Genomic DNA, 15617 nt, shown 5'->3' on the forward strand with positions numbered 1-15617 from the left:
TGGGTTGGTGAATTGGTTTGTAAATGTTTTAAGAGTGTTTGCATAATGTTTTTGGGTTAAAATACATTTTTTGAGTTGAAAATATTTTATCTTGATTTTTTTATTACCATGATAGTGGCTGAAATCTAGGTAGACAAACAACATGTTTGCTTGAACAAAAAAAATATCATTTGTGTTTTGTTTTTTATTTTTTAAAAAATAGGTGGATGACACCCCTTGAAAAGATTAAAATAAATAAAAGGTTTGGGCACGCTAACATGGGCCTAAAGGCCCGCACGCTTGGGCTCATATTTTAAAAGCCCAAGTGCATTGGCCATTTGATGTGATTTTGTGCTCTTTTCTAGCTTTTTATTTAATATTTAGATTTTAAAAATATCTAAAAAAAAAATTGTATTAAACCCAGATGAGTCCATAACTCAAATCGCAAGTTTAATGGGCTAAGTTGCAACGTTAAAGCTTTTTTTTTTTTTTTAATGCTTTTTTGGTTCTTTAATTAAAAAAAAATACAATTTAATCCGTTTTGTTGTCAATGATTTTGTTATTTTATTTTAAAATTAAAAAGAGAATAATTTTATTGTTGTTATTAATTAGATATGATGATGATGATAAGAATTGATAAATAAATAAATAACAATCACAATATAAGGGGGGGAAAAAGAAGAGAGTGAAGTTTGACTTGAAAAATAGACCGAATTGTCTATCTATGACATTTTTCCCTGTAATAAATAATAATGGCATTGAATAACCGAGGGGCGTCGGCCCGATAGGCAGAGAAGAGTGGTTTCTCTTCGAGAAATGAATAAACGTTATATAAAAATAGTCAAATATACATTATAATGACTTTTCAAAAGTCACGAAGGCTAATTAAATTGGACACAACGAGTACTATATAACCGTTTGTTATATATATATATATATATATATCAACGACTATTTCCCCCATCGACATGACAGTGAAAGAGATTAATTTTAATTTTATTTTTTATTAATTATATTTTCCTGTTGTTTTTCTTTCCATACATTTATTTTATTCCATTAAATGTATTTTTAGTCTCTTTTTTTCTTCAATCTTATCATTGAATATTTTATTAATTTTTAATTTATTAACATGATTTATTTGGGCTGAGATCATCGTATTTTCAAAGAAACTTCTTGGTAGTTGACTAATACTCAAGTTTATTTTTATTATTATATTATAAAATAAAATAATAAATCTTTTTTGACAAAGTTTTTAAACTTGATAGGGCTTATGATTTGGGTTGAGTATTTCGTGAAGTTAAGCTGCAAAGCCCATCATGTTTTTATCGATTATTCATGTTACCTTCAGAACCACCACATAGATTGGATCTTTATAGAAACAACTTTTATACAAGTTAATTTTAAAATTAAACTGGACAATAAATCAGTTAGGACTTTTAAGGTTTACCCCTAGATTGAATTTGATAACAATACAAATAATTTTATTTATTTATTTAATTCTATCTTTCAGTTTTGTTCTTTCGGATTGAAATTTTTTTATTTTTTTTATTTAATTGATTTTCATAATTTATTTTAATTTTTATAAGATTATCACAATATTAAACAAATATTTTAATTTTACATATATCTATTTTTATTATAATATCTATTTTACAACTTTTGTTTCGCATTCAATTTTTTTTTTTTAATCCAGCTGCGCGGGCCGGGAAACTAGCTCACCAGCTCCATTGCAAAATTGTCCAAGAAAGCAGAAAATGTTACAATTCTTCACAAAAGAATTGTCATCCCACTGATTTTTTTTTTTTTGAAGAATGTTTGAAGATCCGGATCTTTCAAAGCTAGAGATTTGATGCTTCAAGAGAACACGGTGAAGATTTGATATACTTTTCTTGGCTTGACTTGATGAATACTTTGAATATGTTTCTTGATCTCTCTTCAAGGTGTTGCAGGTGAACTTTACAAGGCGTGTTAGGCTTGATCTGGTATAACTTTAATGTTCAAACTTCAAAGACATCAAATCAATAGAGAAAATATATATGCTTGAGAAGTTTCTTAAAAAAAAAATTGTTCTCGAAGAGAATTCAGTGTTATGTTTTTTTTTTTTTAGTATGAATCCCTTAATTTATGAATATTTGGAGAGTTTTTTTTAAAAAAATATTGAGGTAAGAGTCATACAAAAACGTGTTTTTTTTTATAGAGTTTTTTTTTTTTAAAAAAAAACTTGTGTTTTTTTATATATTTTGTTTTTGGCGAGTATAAATCCCTCTAGTTGTAATTATGTTTGGAATGCTCATGAGAAATATATCATAGGGATATATGCGAATTATAAAATTATTTATAAATTGTTTTTTAATGGCTCTTGATAAACTTAGAACACATGATTATATAAAAAAAAAGGTAGTTCTAGGTGAATAAAAGATAATACATAGCAATGAAATTTTGATTTACCAAATACCTTCCTAATATTTAATTAAATAAACAAATAAAACTAAGAAATCACTCCGCCCACAATAAAATTGTCGCGACCACTAAAATAACTTGGCAATTCACATTGGAAAATTCCACAACCCATAAACAACAATTGAATCCTCACAAAATCAATCCCGTCAATTTAACCCTTCCATCGCACGCAAAACAACCAATAAACCCTTCAAACATGAAAAAATAACAACGCAATAAATCAAAATCATAAAAACAGCCATATCCATGATCAATTGATCCAATAAAAAAAAACTACCAAGTAAAGAAAACGTTAAAGGATCTATTGGCAAATTCAAGAAGAATAAGGACTGAGCTATTACCTTAAAACAACTCATGTCATGACTTATTGAACGCGTGCCAATATGCTATCGATCAACAAAATTGGGGTGACAACATTGAAAAAATTCTAACATAAAAGGTTAATTTTAAAACAACGAATAATCGAGGGGCGTTTTAAACAATAAACAAAGATATAAGGACGTGCGGAATGAAAGCCTTAAACCTTGGAATGGATATGGATTGGACTGGAGGTGAGAATGAAGAGTATTTTATTTCTACTCATGACAACTTCAAATTAAACGGTCAAATTTTTTCTAGAGGGTCTTAATTTTATTACGCCTTTGCGCGTTTTCCAGCTGTACAAATCTCTAATTTCCACGCTACTGTTTCGGAGCTGTTTGTAATTGTGTTTTAAAGGGTATTTTATGAAAAATTAAATTAATTTCATTTAAAGATAATTTTTTTAAATTGTTTTAAGACACAAAAATTAAAAATATATTTTTAAAAAATATTATTTTAATATATTAAAAAAAAAAAAACATTTTCAAAAAATACGACGCAGCCTTCCCTGTCCGCATTGTGTGCTAGTACTATTTCTTTTTTATTTTACGAGACCACAATACTGAACGCTACAATTCCTTCCCGTACCTGACAAGATCCCCCTCCCATTCTCTTCTCTCTCTAAGAAACCGGAGGAAAATGGGGCTGGACGATCAAGTTGAGAAAATGGAGATGCGTAAGAATTATAGGAATGTCTGGCACACCAATCTCTTGAGCACCATCTCCGCCGACACTCCTTGTATGCACTCTTCTCTCTTTCCCCACACCTTTTATTTTCGTTTCGTTTTGTTTCTTCGTTTAGAATTTCTTTTACTGGTTCTATTATTTTGTTTGATTCGTTGTTATTTTTTCAATCTTGATTTGATTTCTAAACGCGATTCTGTTAATGCTCTGTAAACAGAATTTTCGTCAAAACTTAGCCTAATCTTGCTTTTCTTTTTTATGGCGTAGTTGACTCTGAGATTTCCATTAGGTTGAATTTGTCTTCCCTCTCGTTTTCTCAGCTGCCAAACAAATTAGCGCCTTTTGTTTTTATTTTTGTAGCCATCTGCTTGGTTGTTTGTAAAATTATAAACATAAAATTGAAACCGAAATGTTAATATTCAGGACTCGTCCAAACTGCATGTTTTTTCCGGTTAATATTCTTCTTTTTTTATATTGGCAGTTGAATTTATTCTTTTTGTTTATAATTATACTTTATTTTATCGCAAAATTTGATATATTATTGATAATATACTATCATTTACATTTGATCTCTGTTCTGATTTTCTGCTTTATGGTGGACTGGTATGCAGATTGTCTGTTCTCATTATTTTGGTAAGTTCTGTCATCTTTTTAATGCACTGTTGCTTAGATACTACATTTGGATCTTGTTTTTGGGTCAGTTTTTAAATTTGTTTGAAAGAATTTATGATTGTGGGATTGCTATATGAGTTTGTTTTTCATATATTCTTGTCGATCAGGAATAAGATGTTTAGTGTTTTTGGTTTTGAGTTTATAATGATTCAAATTGCAGCTCCTGGTCAGTGTCATGGATTGTTTAGCAAACACGTATGACTTAATCATTTGAAGATTGAAGTTATTTGTAGTGGTTGCTACTAAAATCCAGGATACAATAAAGATATTTTTGCTTCATGCTTGTTAATAAGATCGGGAGAGTGATGAAAGCAGTGTTTTCTAACGAGTATGGCTACAAAGTTTATTGTGTTATTTAGTTTTTGAGCTAGTGGGATTTGGTTTTATGAAGCTTTTAATGCCTGGAAACTGAGCGACTGATATAGATTAAATGGAAAGATTTTTTCTAACAAGAGAAAAGAAGTTCCTTTTTTGTATAAAAACACATCACTATGGAAGTTGGACTTCGAAAAACGAATTGTCATTGTCATGGACTCTGGCGTACTTGAGGTTTTATGTGATTGCCAGTGTTGCTTTTGCTGTGTTTGAAAATTTTGAATTGTGTGAAAGATGTGAGAATATTTATCAGATTAAAAAAGTTTTTGTTTTGTTTTGTTTGTGATAGTGGACCATGTGTCTCATACATGCTGCGCAAACGAGCTCTTTACAATGACATGTCAAGGTAATTGCTGTTGCTTTCTCCTTGGGTTTCCACCCTGACTAGAATCAAAGCGAGTACTAGCATAATTTTCGCATCTGCTCTCCTGTAGGTATGTCTGCTGTGCTGGCTATCTTCCATGTAGTGGGAAGTGCGGAGAAAGTAAATGTCCTGAACTTTGCCTTGGCACTGAGGTTTGACACTGATCTGTTCTTTTTTCATCTATTTATGGAGTTCCCCAACTTCTTGTCAACAACTAGAGGGATAGGCAGAGAATCTTTCTTTTGGACTCTTGTTTATGGATCATTAGAGTTTTTAACATGCTGTCCACCCACCCGACAATAAGTATCCTTGAAGATTAATTTCTCTTCCTGTTTCCCTTATTCTTCAGGTCGTCTGCTGCTTCTGTAATTCAGTTGCCTCAACTCGCTTCCTATTGCAAGATGAATTCAATATACAAACTACACAATGCGACAACTGCATTATTGTACTGTCTCTCTCTCTCTCTCTCTCTCTCTCTCTCTCTCTCTATTGTGGATGATGTTTTCGCATGGATAGCTCTTCCATTTTTCAGAAAGCTACCTCAACTATGACATGCTTCCTTTTGTAGGGATTTATGTTCTGCCTGCAGCAATTAGCATGTATATGTTCATTAGTTGCTTGCATAACTGGAAATGATGAAATTGGAGACCTTGCCCAGATGCTGAGCTGTTTGTCTGATTTGGTTTATTGCTCGTAAGGAATTTAGTTCACTTATTTCAATGTTCGGGAGACCTCAAAATCATTGAATTAATTCTTCTCCTTTTTTCTGTTTTGGCAGGGTCTGCGCATGTATTCAGGTATGCTATAAAATAAAACCTCAAGTGCCTGTTGAATGGATCGGCATGTTACTCTTGTAGCCAAAACAACAGGACCTGCTTTAGGTCATCTAGGATTGTTGAAATAATTTATTAGTATAATCTACAAGTTACTCTTCTTTAAGAAACAGGATTGAAAAGGTCACACATCACAAAATCTTGATGCCCAACTTTTGCAACCAGTGGCTTTTAATAGATTGATAAATTATCAATCTTACTCATCTAATTCCTTGGTGGGTTAAAAGAATCGTTTTACAATTACATGATTTTCTGCAAATTCCTGGTTTATGCAGACCCAGCACAAGGTTGAGATGGACAAGAGAGATGGCAAGTTTGGGCCACAGCCTGCTATGGCAGTTCCTTCGGTGCAGCAGATGTCACGTATTGATCAGCCAATTCCTCCATATGCTGGCTACGCACCTCAACAAGCATATGGCCAGCCTTATGGCTATCCTCCACCCCCGCAAACTCAAGGTTACCCTCCTGCCTATCCACAACCTCATGCTTATCCTCCACATGGCTACTCAAGGTGAACTGGATTGAAATGCAGTCACACGCCAGTACTGAAAACATGCTTGTTCTACTCAATCTTCCATGGTTATGAGTCTTTTTATGCTCTTTATTTAGATACTAATAGTTCAGCAATTGTATCCGGGATTGTCCATTATCCTAAAACTTTAGGAACACTTTGCCTGAGGATGTATTGATGGAGAAGTATAGTCTGGAACATCGAATACCTTTATTCAGATTGCTCATACTGTTTAAGTGTTGGTTGAAAAAAAGTCAATGGTTCAGTGTTGAGTTTGGACTAAGAAGGTTTTGGGTTTTTTCTAGTTGAATTTACCAGTAAATATTTATGCAGAAGCATTGGCATTATCCTCTGTTGATTTAATTCACGAGGGCTAGGCACTGGATGAATGCTTATACACCACAGTTTACCATTTTCAATTCATTGCGTATTTAGGGTTATGCTAGGCTTTGCTTCCTTGTGCTTTTTTTTTTTTTACGGAGACCAGAAAATAGAGCTAGGTTTTAGCCCATTGTCAGGATTTGTGCACTTTGATCGAGTGATTGTCTGTATAGTTTCGGATACCCTGCAATTGTCATCAGAAGCCTATGTATGGTGTGGATTCTCATTGTGAATCACAGTCAGGAATTGTGGTATCGTCATCTTCATCACCATGTTTCTTATAGTTTCTTTTTTTTCTTTTCTTTTTTTTTTTGGTAACCCGGGGTGTCCGGGCCAGCTTACGCGCACCACGACTATTCCCCGGGCCCACTGAACATCCTGCAAGCCCAGTAGGCAGGTAAGGCACCGCGGGGGTGACAGGCTGGTACTCTTGAGGATCGAACCCAGGACCTTCGCAAAGACAAGCTTTGCTGTTGACCAATGGGCTAGACCCTCAAGTGTATTTCTTATAGTTTCTTAGCTAAATTGGTAGACGTGCAATGTTCTGTTTGTTTTTTTATTATTATAAAAGTGCTTCTAAAATAATTTAATTTTTTTTTATTTTTTTATTGTTTTAAATTAATATTTTTTTAGTATTTTTTAATTATTTTGATACACTAATATCAAAAATAATTTTTTAAAAATAAAAAATATATTATATTTTGTTTTCAATATTATTGTTTTAGTTTCACAACCTATGTTGTGGGTTAATTCAGTTGACCTGATTTTATAATTTAAGTTATGGATTTGATAAGTTAACTCGGGTTGATCCGAGTTAGTTTCTTTTAATTGAATTTTTTTTTAATTTTATTATTTAACATTGTATTGGTTGAGAATTAAATTTTATAATTTATTTTGATTTGATTTATATGGGTTTTAGCTGGTTAACCCGACTTCACTCATGTTAATTTAATATATTATTGTTTTGATATTTAATAAAAAAAAATTATCTTAATTTATTTTAATAAAATTATATTTTTATTAATCTTTTAAATTATTTTTTAACCTATCAAATCAACAAACTTATCAGGCCAACCACGTATCATTGAAAAACAATTTATATAAAAAAAAATGTTCGAAATGCTAGAAAATGTTTTTTACGTTTAAAAAATTTTAATCCGAAACAACCATTTAGTGGGAATTAAAGTGGGTTTAAGCCTTTATGTCGTTAACGCGCACTTAAGTGGGTCCGGCTTCCATTCCTATAGCCTTTAAGAAATCAAAACTTGCTTTCCAAACAGTAAAAAGATGGATTTTTTAACGGCAGCTGATTAATCAACCTCGTTAACATCATGATAAAAATGAAGAAGAAAACGGGAAAAGGAAAAAAAATACAGATAATATTAGCTTCTCACGTGCTTGCTAGGAGTGCCAAATAGAATTTAAAATTAAGGGAGTAGAATCTTAAGATTTTCATAAACTATTATGAGGATTGATATATTTAGAGTATATTTCGCAGTGTGATAACGATTATTTTTTAAATAATTTTTTTATATCAAAATACATATCAATGATATTTTTTTATTTGTTAAAAATTATTTTTAACATCAGCACATTAAAACGATCCAAAACGTATAAACCATATTAAATTTTAATAAATTTTTTTTTTTGAATTTTATAGAAACACGGTTTCAACCGCGTTTCCAAAAGTGCTCTTAACAAAATGATATTGTAGTCAAACCTCATTTTCAAATATATTCTTATAGTAAAATGACATTGGAGTCCTTAATTTTCATAAATTAAGGGAGTAGAGAGCTGCGTCAAGGACTGCAACCATTCGTCTTGCTTAAATGTTCCGAGTATAAATCCAGGCCAAGATCTTAATTTCTTGTACATCTCTCTCGCATCTAATGTTTACAGGTTCTTTATCATCTCCGGCCACTCGACAACCTCCCCTCTCGAGCACAGCTCCGAACCAGAGATAGGTCTCTCTCTCTTCCTGCTGTGATCAGATGGTGATGTTCATAAGCTGATCTTCTTGAGTCTGAATTCGCATTTTCAATGTTGTCAAGCCTTTCACCTTCGACTAGGAAATCTTGAAGAAATTAGCATCCAGGCGGTCTGATCAGAGGGAATTGACAGATTCTGAACCGGTGTGATGCACCTAGTCTGCCCTGTCCTACTCACAGAGGCCGATTTCATTATCACCACCAAACATCAAAATTATCAAGGCACCCCCACCACCTTTACAGCCAGCCCTCGCTATGGTGCGCATGATGCACCAACACGATTGCAGTGCCATTTTTTAACAGATAAGCTTGAGAGAGGAATCACACTGCCATCACATAATGATCCAACAAAGTATTTTATCTCCTTATATTGAAAAATACCACGTTAATTCTGATCTCATGTTGCGTGAAAAATCTCTTGTTACTCTTTAAATAATTATTCATATTTACTTCTTTTTTTTTTTCAAACCAGTTGAAATTGTTCTTATCATTTTTAGTGGTTCCAATTTTTTTTAATTCCTTTTATCATCTATATAGTAATTCTCATTACTATAAACTCAATTATAGGATTTTCATTTTACAATAAATAATATAATAACTTTATTGCCCTTACCATTATTTTTTTTTAGCCTTGACTTTAAGGGTTTAGTGGTGATTTTATAATGTTTTTTTTTTCTTTTGTATTATCATTTATTCATAGGGGTATTTTAGTATGTTTCAAGATAAAATAATAAAAAAAAAAAGATGTTGACATGTGTTAACCACGTGTCAGCTATCTTTGGACAATGCGTGTGGCTGACTCTAGTGGTTTTAGTTATGCTTCTGTCGTATTATTTGATTTGTCTTAACATCTTCCTTTTCTTTAAGTGATGTGTGCAGAGTGATTCATCCTTGTTTTGTGCACACTTATGTTTCCTTTTTCTTTTCTCTCTTATTCACCTTGATTTGCATACTACCCCTTGAAAAATCCACACTATTCATTCAATTTCTTTTTCCTTCAAATTTAGTCATAGTTCTCTCAATTGTGAATTTCTTATTTGAAAAAATTATTTTCAATTTTATTATTATTTAATTTTTTCATCTTTTAAATTTAGTCCTTATTCTTTTTATTGTTGTTTGTTGTACTTGAGGTGATTTATAATTTTTTTTTTGTAATTTCATCCTCCAATTGGCTTTTTCAATTAGATTTAATCATCATTATTTTAACTAATAATTTTATATCTTGAAAAGATTTTTAGATTGTTTTTTTTTTCAATAAAAATTTAGGAAAAAAGTCTGTTACAATTCATAGTGAATAAATAAGAAAGTGAACAATAAAAATGCCATATAAAACTTAATGTTTTGTTAATTAAAGCTGAATTATATTGATGTGGTGTTTGACATTATGCATTGTTGCAGCGGATAGTTTTAAATTATGTTATTCTACTATTATTTAAATATTATGGCTTTCTATTTTATTTTCAGATGAGATTCATTAGGGTGAGGCATGTCAAAATCTCAATTTCATTTTTTTTTATTCCACTGTCGAGTAATAAAAATGTGTTTTGAAAAAACACAAGTACTAAGCTGGAGTTAGATCTTATTTATTATTTTATTGTCAAAAAAGAAGGGAAGAATAAACACAAGTGGTAAATTTGAAATTGACTTTTTTTTAATTCTATTGTCAGAAAGCAAACACATATATAAAAAAAAGTCTTCAAATTCAAATTTGATACCTGACAACCAGACTTGGCCATGACGTATTTAACACAAACCATGATCAACGTGTTGGCTAATCAAAAGACATGACATGATAAGAAATTAAAATAACAGTAGAAACACATCATAAACGCCATTTATATTTTTTTTTCCTGTGATGCGAAATGCTATTTAAAAGTTTTTTTATTTAAAAATATATTAAAATATTTTTTTTATTTTTAACATTAAACCATAAAAAAACATTAAAAAATATCAATTTATTTTATTTTTTTAAGCAAAACTCCCTTTTAAATCATTAAAAAACACAAACTACCAGCACCAGGCAAAGTACTAGCAATTAAAAAAAAAGGAGGAAAAAAGGGGGAAATTATGGGGCTGAAGTTTCTGTAATCCCGTAACATAAACTGACAAGATCCGAGCCCGTCGGTTAGCAGCCTGCACGCCAACAGGGTTAACCATCCGCCTAACAATCCAAACTCCAATAATTGTAACCCCCACCCCCCCAAAACACTAGAGTGGTAAACTAGAGAGCGTTCCATGAAGAGACTAGCCAAGCTTTTTCATAAAATATGTACCTTCAAAGAGCTTTCTGGCTCTCGTAAAATAGTTTTTTTTTTTTTTTTCTCTTTTGTAAACTACGAGATTGATGCCCTATGGCCTACGGTAGGCCAGGAGGATTTACAGCCAAAATCTCACTAAAATCAACACACTTGGCTCTGTTTTTCAGAAGAGATCGCCAGATAAAACCAAGGAGTAGATTAACAAATTAAGCTAATAATTAATGTTATATGTTAGACCCATACTAATCATATCAACCCATTTAATCATATATGGGTAAGAGGTTCGTGTACCCAGTTCATGAAGCTGACCCGTTTCTCCCGAAGACCAACCCCGGCATCAAGAAATTGACCATCAATTATGCATTTCAATCCCTATTTACTAGTTAAGAATAAATAAAATAAAATACTGACAGAAATTCATGCCCAGAGAGTAAAACATTTTTTTAAAAAATATTCTTTTATTTGGCTGAATTGCCAAATCTCCATGTATATATACACTTCAGACAACCTCATCAAGCTCTCTACGAAACAGAAACATGACTCTATTCATCGTAAAAATCACTGTCATCACTATTTGCAGCCCATAACCGCTGATTAAACTCCCCCTGCATCTCATCAGGCACAAACGAAGTCCTACAGAGTGGACACGTGTTCCTGTCATGATCCATCCAACGGTCCAAACAAGCCCTGTGAAAAATGTGCTTACAATTCTTCAACCACCTGATCTCATCCTCTCCTTCAAACTCATACAAACAAACAGCACAACTCTCCGGCAAGTCACAACAATCACCATCTCCGCCGATCAAGTCCTCGAACTTGATGACAGGCAAGATTTCCCGGATCAGGGCAGCCGATGGAGACGGGGAGAAGGACGTTCGGGTTGGGTAATCGGGCCAAATATTGTCAGTCTCAAGGAAATCTGAGAGACCCACGTAGGTAAAAAGACACAAAACGAGGCCCCTGATGAAACCCAGCAAGGAAAGTGCGTGAACGAACAGCTTGGGTAATAAAACCTCCGAGTACCCAACTGGAAACCCCATTTATAGAAAGATAATGGGAGAGAGAAGGGTCTCTCTTCAAGAATTTATAGAAAGAGAAGGGAAGAGAGAAGGGAAGCTTCTGCTTCAGCTGCTTCAGTTTTGGGATGTAGGGATAGGGAGTGCCTCTATACTCTTATATAGGACAGAGAGACTGGAGTGAGGGAGTGATAGAGTCACCACCTGTGATGTTTGGTGTTTCTACCAAGGCCAATAGAAAAAGGAGAAGGTTGGGATCTTAGGTGGGTCACCGCAATTGGATTCGATTTGACTGGTCTGTGATAGTGGTGATCAGGGGTAGTTCTGTAGTTTCACTTTGTGGAAGCCGCGTAAACCCGTAAGTTGTTAGAAAATAGCCACCGGTTTTATAATTCAAAAGGAGGACATTTTGCACAAGTGCCACGTGCTGTAATTGTGGAAAGAGAGAGGAAGTGATGATCTTAACTGAGAGGACAGTCATCAGGCATTGCCAGGAATGAAAAATCTCTCTCTGCTTTGGTGAATCAAGCACCGCGTCTTAATAGATTATATTACAAAATTCCTCTTTCAACGGTTGCAATGTCTTGTAATGACGGATCTAACAACTCATTTATTTGTAGAAAAGCAATTTTTTTTTGGAGAATAGTTTCATGGAAATTGAATTTTTTAAAGAAATAGTTGTTTTTTTCTTTTTTATATTTAGTAGTGCTAAGAAAAATTAGTTAGAAATACTTCTTAGAGTTTGATCATGCCTTGAAAAATAAGTTGAAAGATCACCTATTGATATTTTATTTGTTTTTCAAGTTTATCCCATAGGCATACAATATTAAATATAATTATTTGATCACTTATAAAAAAAAGAATGAGATATAAAAAGAGTAGTGGTAGAAAAAATATTTACTATATCATATATTTATATACAATTTATTTTATAAAATGTAATTATTCATATATAGAAAAGGAAAGCCATGGTACAACTAAGAGAAAGAAAGCTTAGGAGAGTGAATAATGTGTCCTTTAATGGACTTTGTGTTCTTGTGTTATGTTTTAAATAGATTTATTTGTTGGATGACCTGGGATATTTCTACATGTCAATCACTTGAGTTTATCTCATGGAGAGTGAACTAATAATGAAAAATGATGGTTTTTCATTGCAAATAGTGTGAAAATTTAAGTAATTGATTGTTGTGTCTTGATGTACCATTGATGAAAAGGTTGGTACCTAATGATGATTGGTGTGAAAAGTGATGTCTTTTATGAAGATAGGTTGGCGTAAGATAGTAATTAAAAGGAAAGTAGAAGCCCAGGGTTAGCTATTAATGAGAAGCTAGATGCCTTCTAAGAAAATAGGTCGAGTGAAATAACATTGCCAAGAAAGGTAACACAACACTGATAATTTTTACTCAAGCATGAGATAGTGTGTTGTGGTACTGATTTTCTTATGAATAATAACTATGCCTTGTAGTGTGTGCCAATTATTAGATTTTTTGAGAATTTATACAACATTAAGTTTGGTCACGTCTGACTGGGATGAGGACCATTTTATTATTAGGGGACTTGAAGGAAAAACATCTATGTCATTTAGGCCCAACCCAAATGATATGACACTCCTTGTCATTTCTAAACAACAACAAACTCCAACAAACTATCCTGTTTTTTTTATCATCAATACTAAAGTTCAAGGTTTTTTTTTAATTAGGTTTTAAATGGGTTAATTATGTGGAAAAAAAAACAGTTGGCTATATTATTTAGTAGTAACTATAATAAAGTATAACAAAATATCTAAAATGGAAGGTAAGTTCACCATGACCATGGACATGTCTTCATATTCACTACTGTAATGTAATTATAATTTTACCTTTAAAAAAACAAATGCCCTTGTGTTAGGGGTATTTCTATTTTTTACACTGCTCTTTAATCATCAAAAGACTAACCAAGAGTATAAATATCATTTTTTAATCTTGTAAGCACAATAAAATTAACTCTCCAAGTCAAAAGTTTAAAGTCGAAACCAAAGTTATTTACATCTTTTTATTTTATAATACAGTAGAATGATAATTTTAAAGCTAGAACCAAAGATATTTACATCCTTTTATTTTATAATATAGTAGAATGATAAGTTTATGCTCTAAATAAAAAAATCAAACCACACGTCTATGGGCTTTTTAGTATTTTCACTTTACTTTTTTATCTCCAGGTTCATCAAGGCAATTTGGTATTTTAAGAACAATTTCTTATTGTTCAAATGAAGAAGTTGTTGGCGCACGTGCCCAAGCATCTTGAGTGGCATGTGCAGTACTCTAAGCAGCCAAATAATGACATTTTGTTGTGTTGTTGGAAACATCATCGCATCCTTTTCCTTTTAGTATAGTGTGAATCAACAATTGTGGAACGGTTTGTTGCTAGTAGAGCTTTCTTTTTTTTTTTTTTTTCCTTCTACTTTTCTTTGTTCTCCTTTGAAAATTACAACTTAGTCTTATTTGTTATTGATATTTCAACTTTCGAGCTTATTCTTTTAATTTATAATTTCTGTTTTTTTTTTTACCCTTTTGTAAAACTTTCATTTGTTTTGTTCAATCTTAGTTTGTCATTCTTTTCAATTTGGTCTTTTTTTTTTAATTTTTTTTCTTGACCATCTTGTAAAGGTTTTATTAGTTGTCAATTTCATCTTTCAATCTAAATTTATGGTAAATTATGTTTTTCAGTTTAGTTCTCGTTTTTTTTTGTTTTATCTTTTTTGTTAAATTTATTTTTATTTTCAATTCCATCCTCCTATAGTAAATTTATAGTTGTTCTTTAAATTAATTTTTGTTTTAATTTTAATTTTAATTTTTTAATTGCTATTTTTTTCTTCTCAATATTTTTATTAAAAGTTAAGTAATGTTTTTAGTAATCCTCTAGATTGCTTTTTAGATTTATTAAATTTATTAATTTATATAAAGTTAACTCGCACATAATTTAATTAAAAACATGAGTTAAATAACTTTCAGATTCAGGAGATTAGAAGACTAACATGCCTGGCCAGGCTAACAACACCATAAAAAGAAAAAAAATGTGCACTCTTGACTTTTTTTTTTAACTATTTTGAAAATTTTAATCCTGACTAATGTGCTTGCTGACGGTAAATTAAATAGATAAGGTGCCCTAGTAGTAAGTAATCGGAGCCATTATTAGTACATGGATTAGCCCATCGTGAAAAGGTTCAAGTTGAGCAAATGGCGAGGCAAACTTTTTTCACTCATTCTTGAGGGAGAGTCTGCTGTGCATTAAGTGGCAGTTTGTTTTTCTCAAAAATTTTGATTTTTTTTTCTTTAAAATATTTTCTTTTATGCTTTTAGATTCTGTTAATATATTTAATTTAAAAAATAAAAAATATATTATTTTAATTTTAAAATCATTTACTACCACCACCAGTTGAAGGTTAACCATCAATGGCCGCTTGCATTAAATAGCTATTTAAGGCACATATTTTTTATTTTCTCTGTCATAATGCTAAATGATTCGAGCACTTCCATGTGTGGTCTGCTTTGGCTGTACGTCTTAAGAGAACAAAGCAATCAATCAACGATATGCTCCCTCGAGGTCCATTAATGGCATTAATTACAATATTATTGCGCATCTCTCCATCCCGCATCTAATCATTGTTGACTTGGCTCCTACTTGAATCTTTTTAGAATTATAATTGTTTTTTTTTTTCAAGTATTTTTTATATTAAAATAATATTTTTTTTATTTTT

General features: G+C 31.8%; 2 protein-coding genes across 2 annotated transcripts; one reads left to right on the forward strand and one right to left on the reverse strand.

Annotated features, from left to right (window-relative positions):
- Positions 1 to 3329: 3329 nt before the first annotated feature.
- Positions 3330 to 6536, forward strand: LOC118041614 (uncharacterized). The gene is made up of 8 exons (XM_035049053.2): positions 3330 to 3538; positions 4095 to 4116; positions 4820 to 4876; positions 4965 to 5046; positions 5244 to 5339; positions 5463 to 5587; positions 5673 to 5691; positions 6003 to 6536. The coding sequence occupies exons 1-8, from the start codon at positions 3439 to 3441 to the stop codon at positions 6240 to 6242; spliced, it is 741 nt and encodes a 246-aa protein (XP_034904944.1). The 5' UTR covers positions 3330 to 3438; the 3' UTR covers positions 6243 to 6536.
- Positions 6537 to 11303: 4767 nt separating this feature from the next.
- On the reverse strand, positions 11304 to 11980 carry LOC118041613 (brassinosteroid-responsive RING protein 1). The gene has a single exon (XM_035049051.2). The coding sequence runs from the start codon at positions 11903 to 11905 to the stop codon at positions 11408 to 11410; it is 498 nt and encodes a 165-aa protein (XP_034904942.1). The 5' UTR covers positions 11906 to 11980; the 3' UTR covers positions 11304 to 11407.
- Positions 11981 to 15617: the final 3637 nt, after the last annotated feature.

The sequence above is a fragment of the Populus alba genome, chromosome 14, assembly GCF_005239225.2.
Source record: "Populus alba chromosome 14, ASM523922v2, whole genome shotgun sequence".
NCBI lineage: Eukaryota > Viridiplantae > Streptophyta > Magnoliopsida > Malpighiales > Salicaceae > Populus > Populus alba.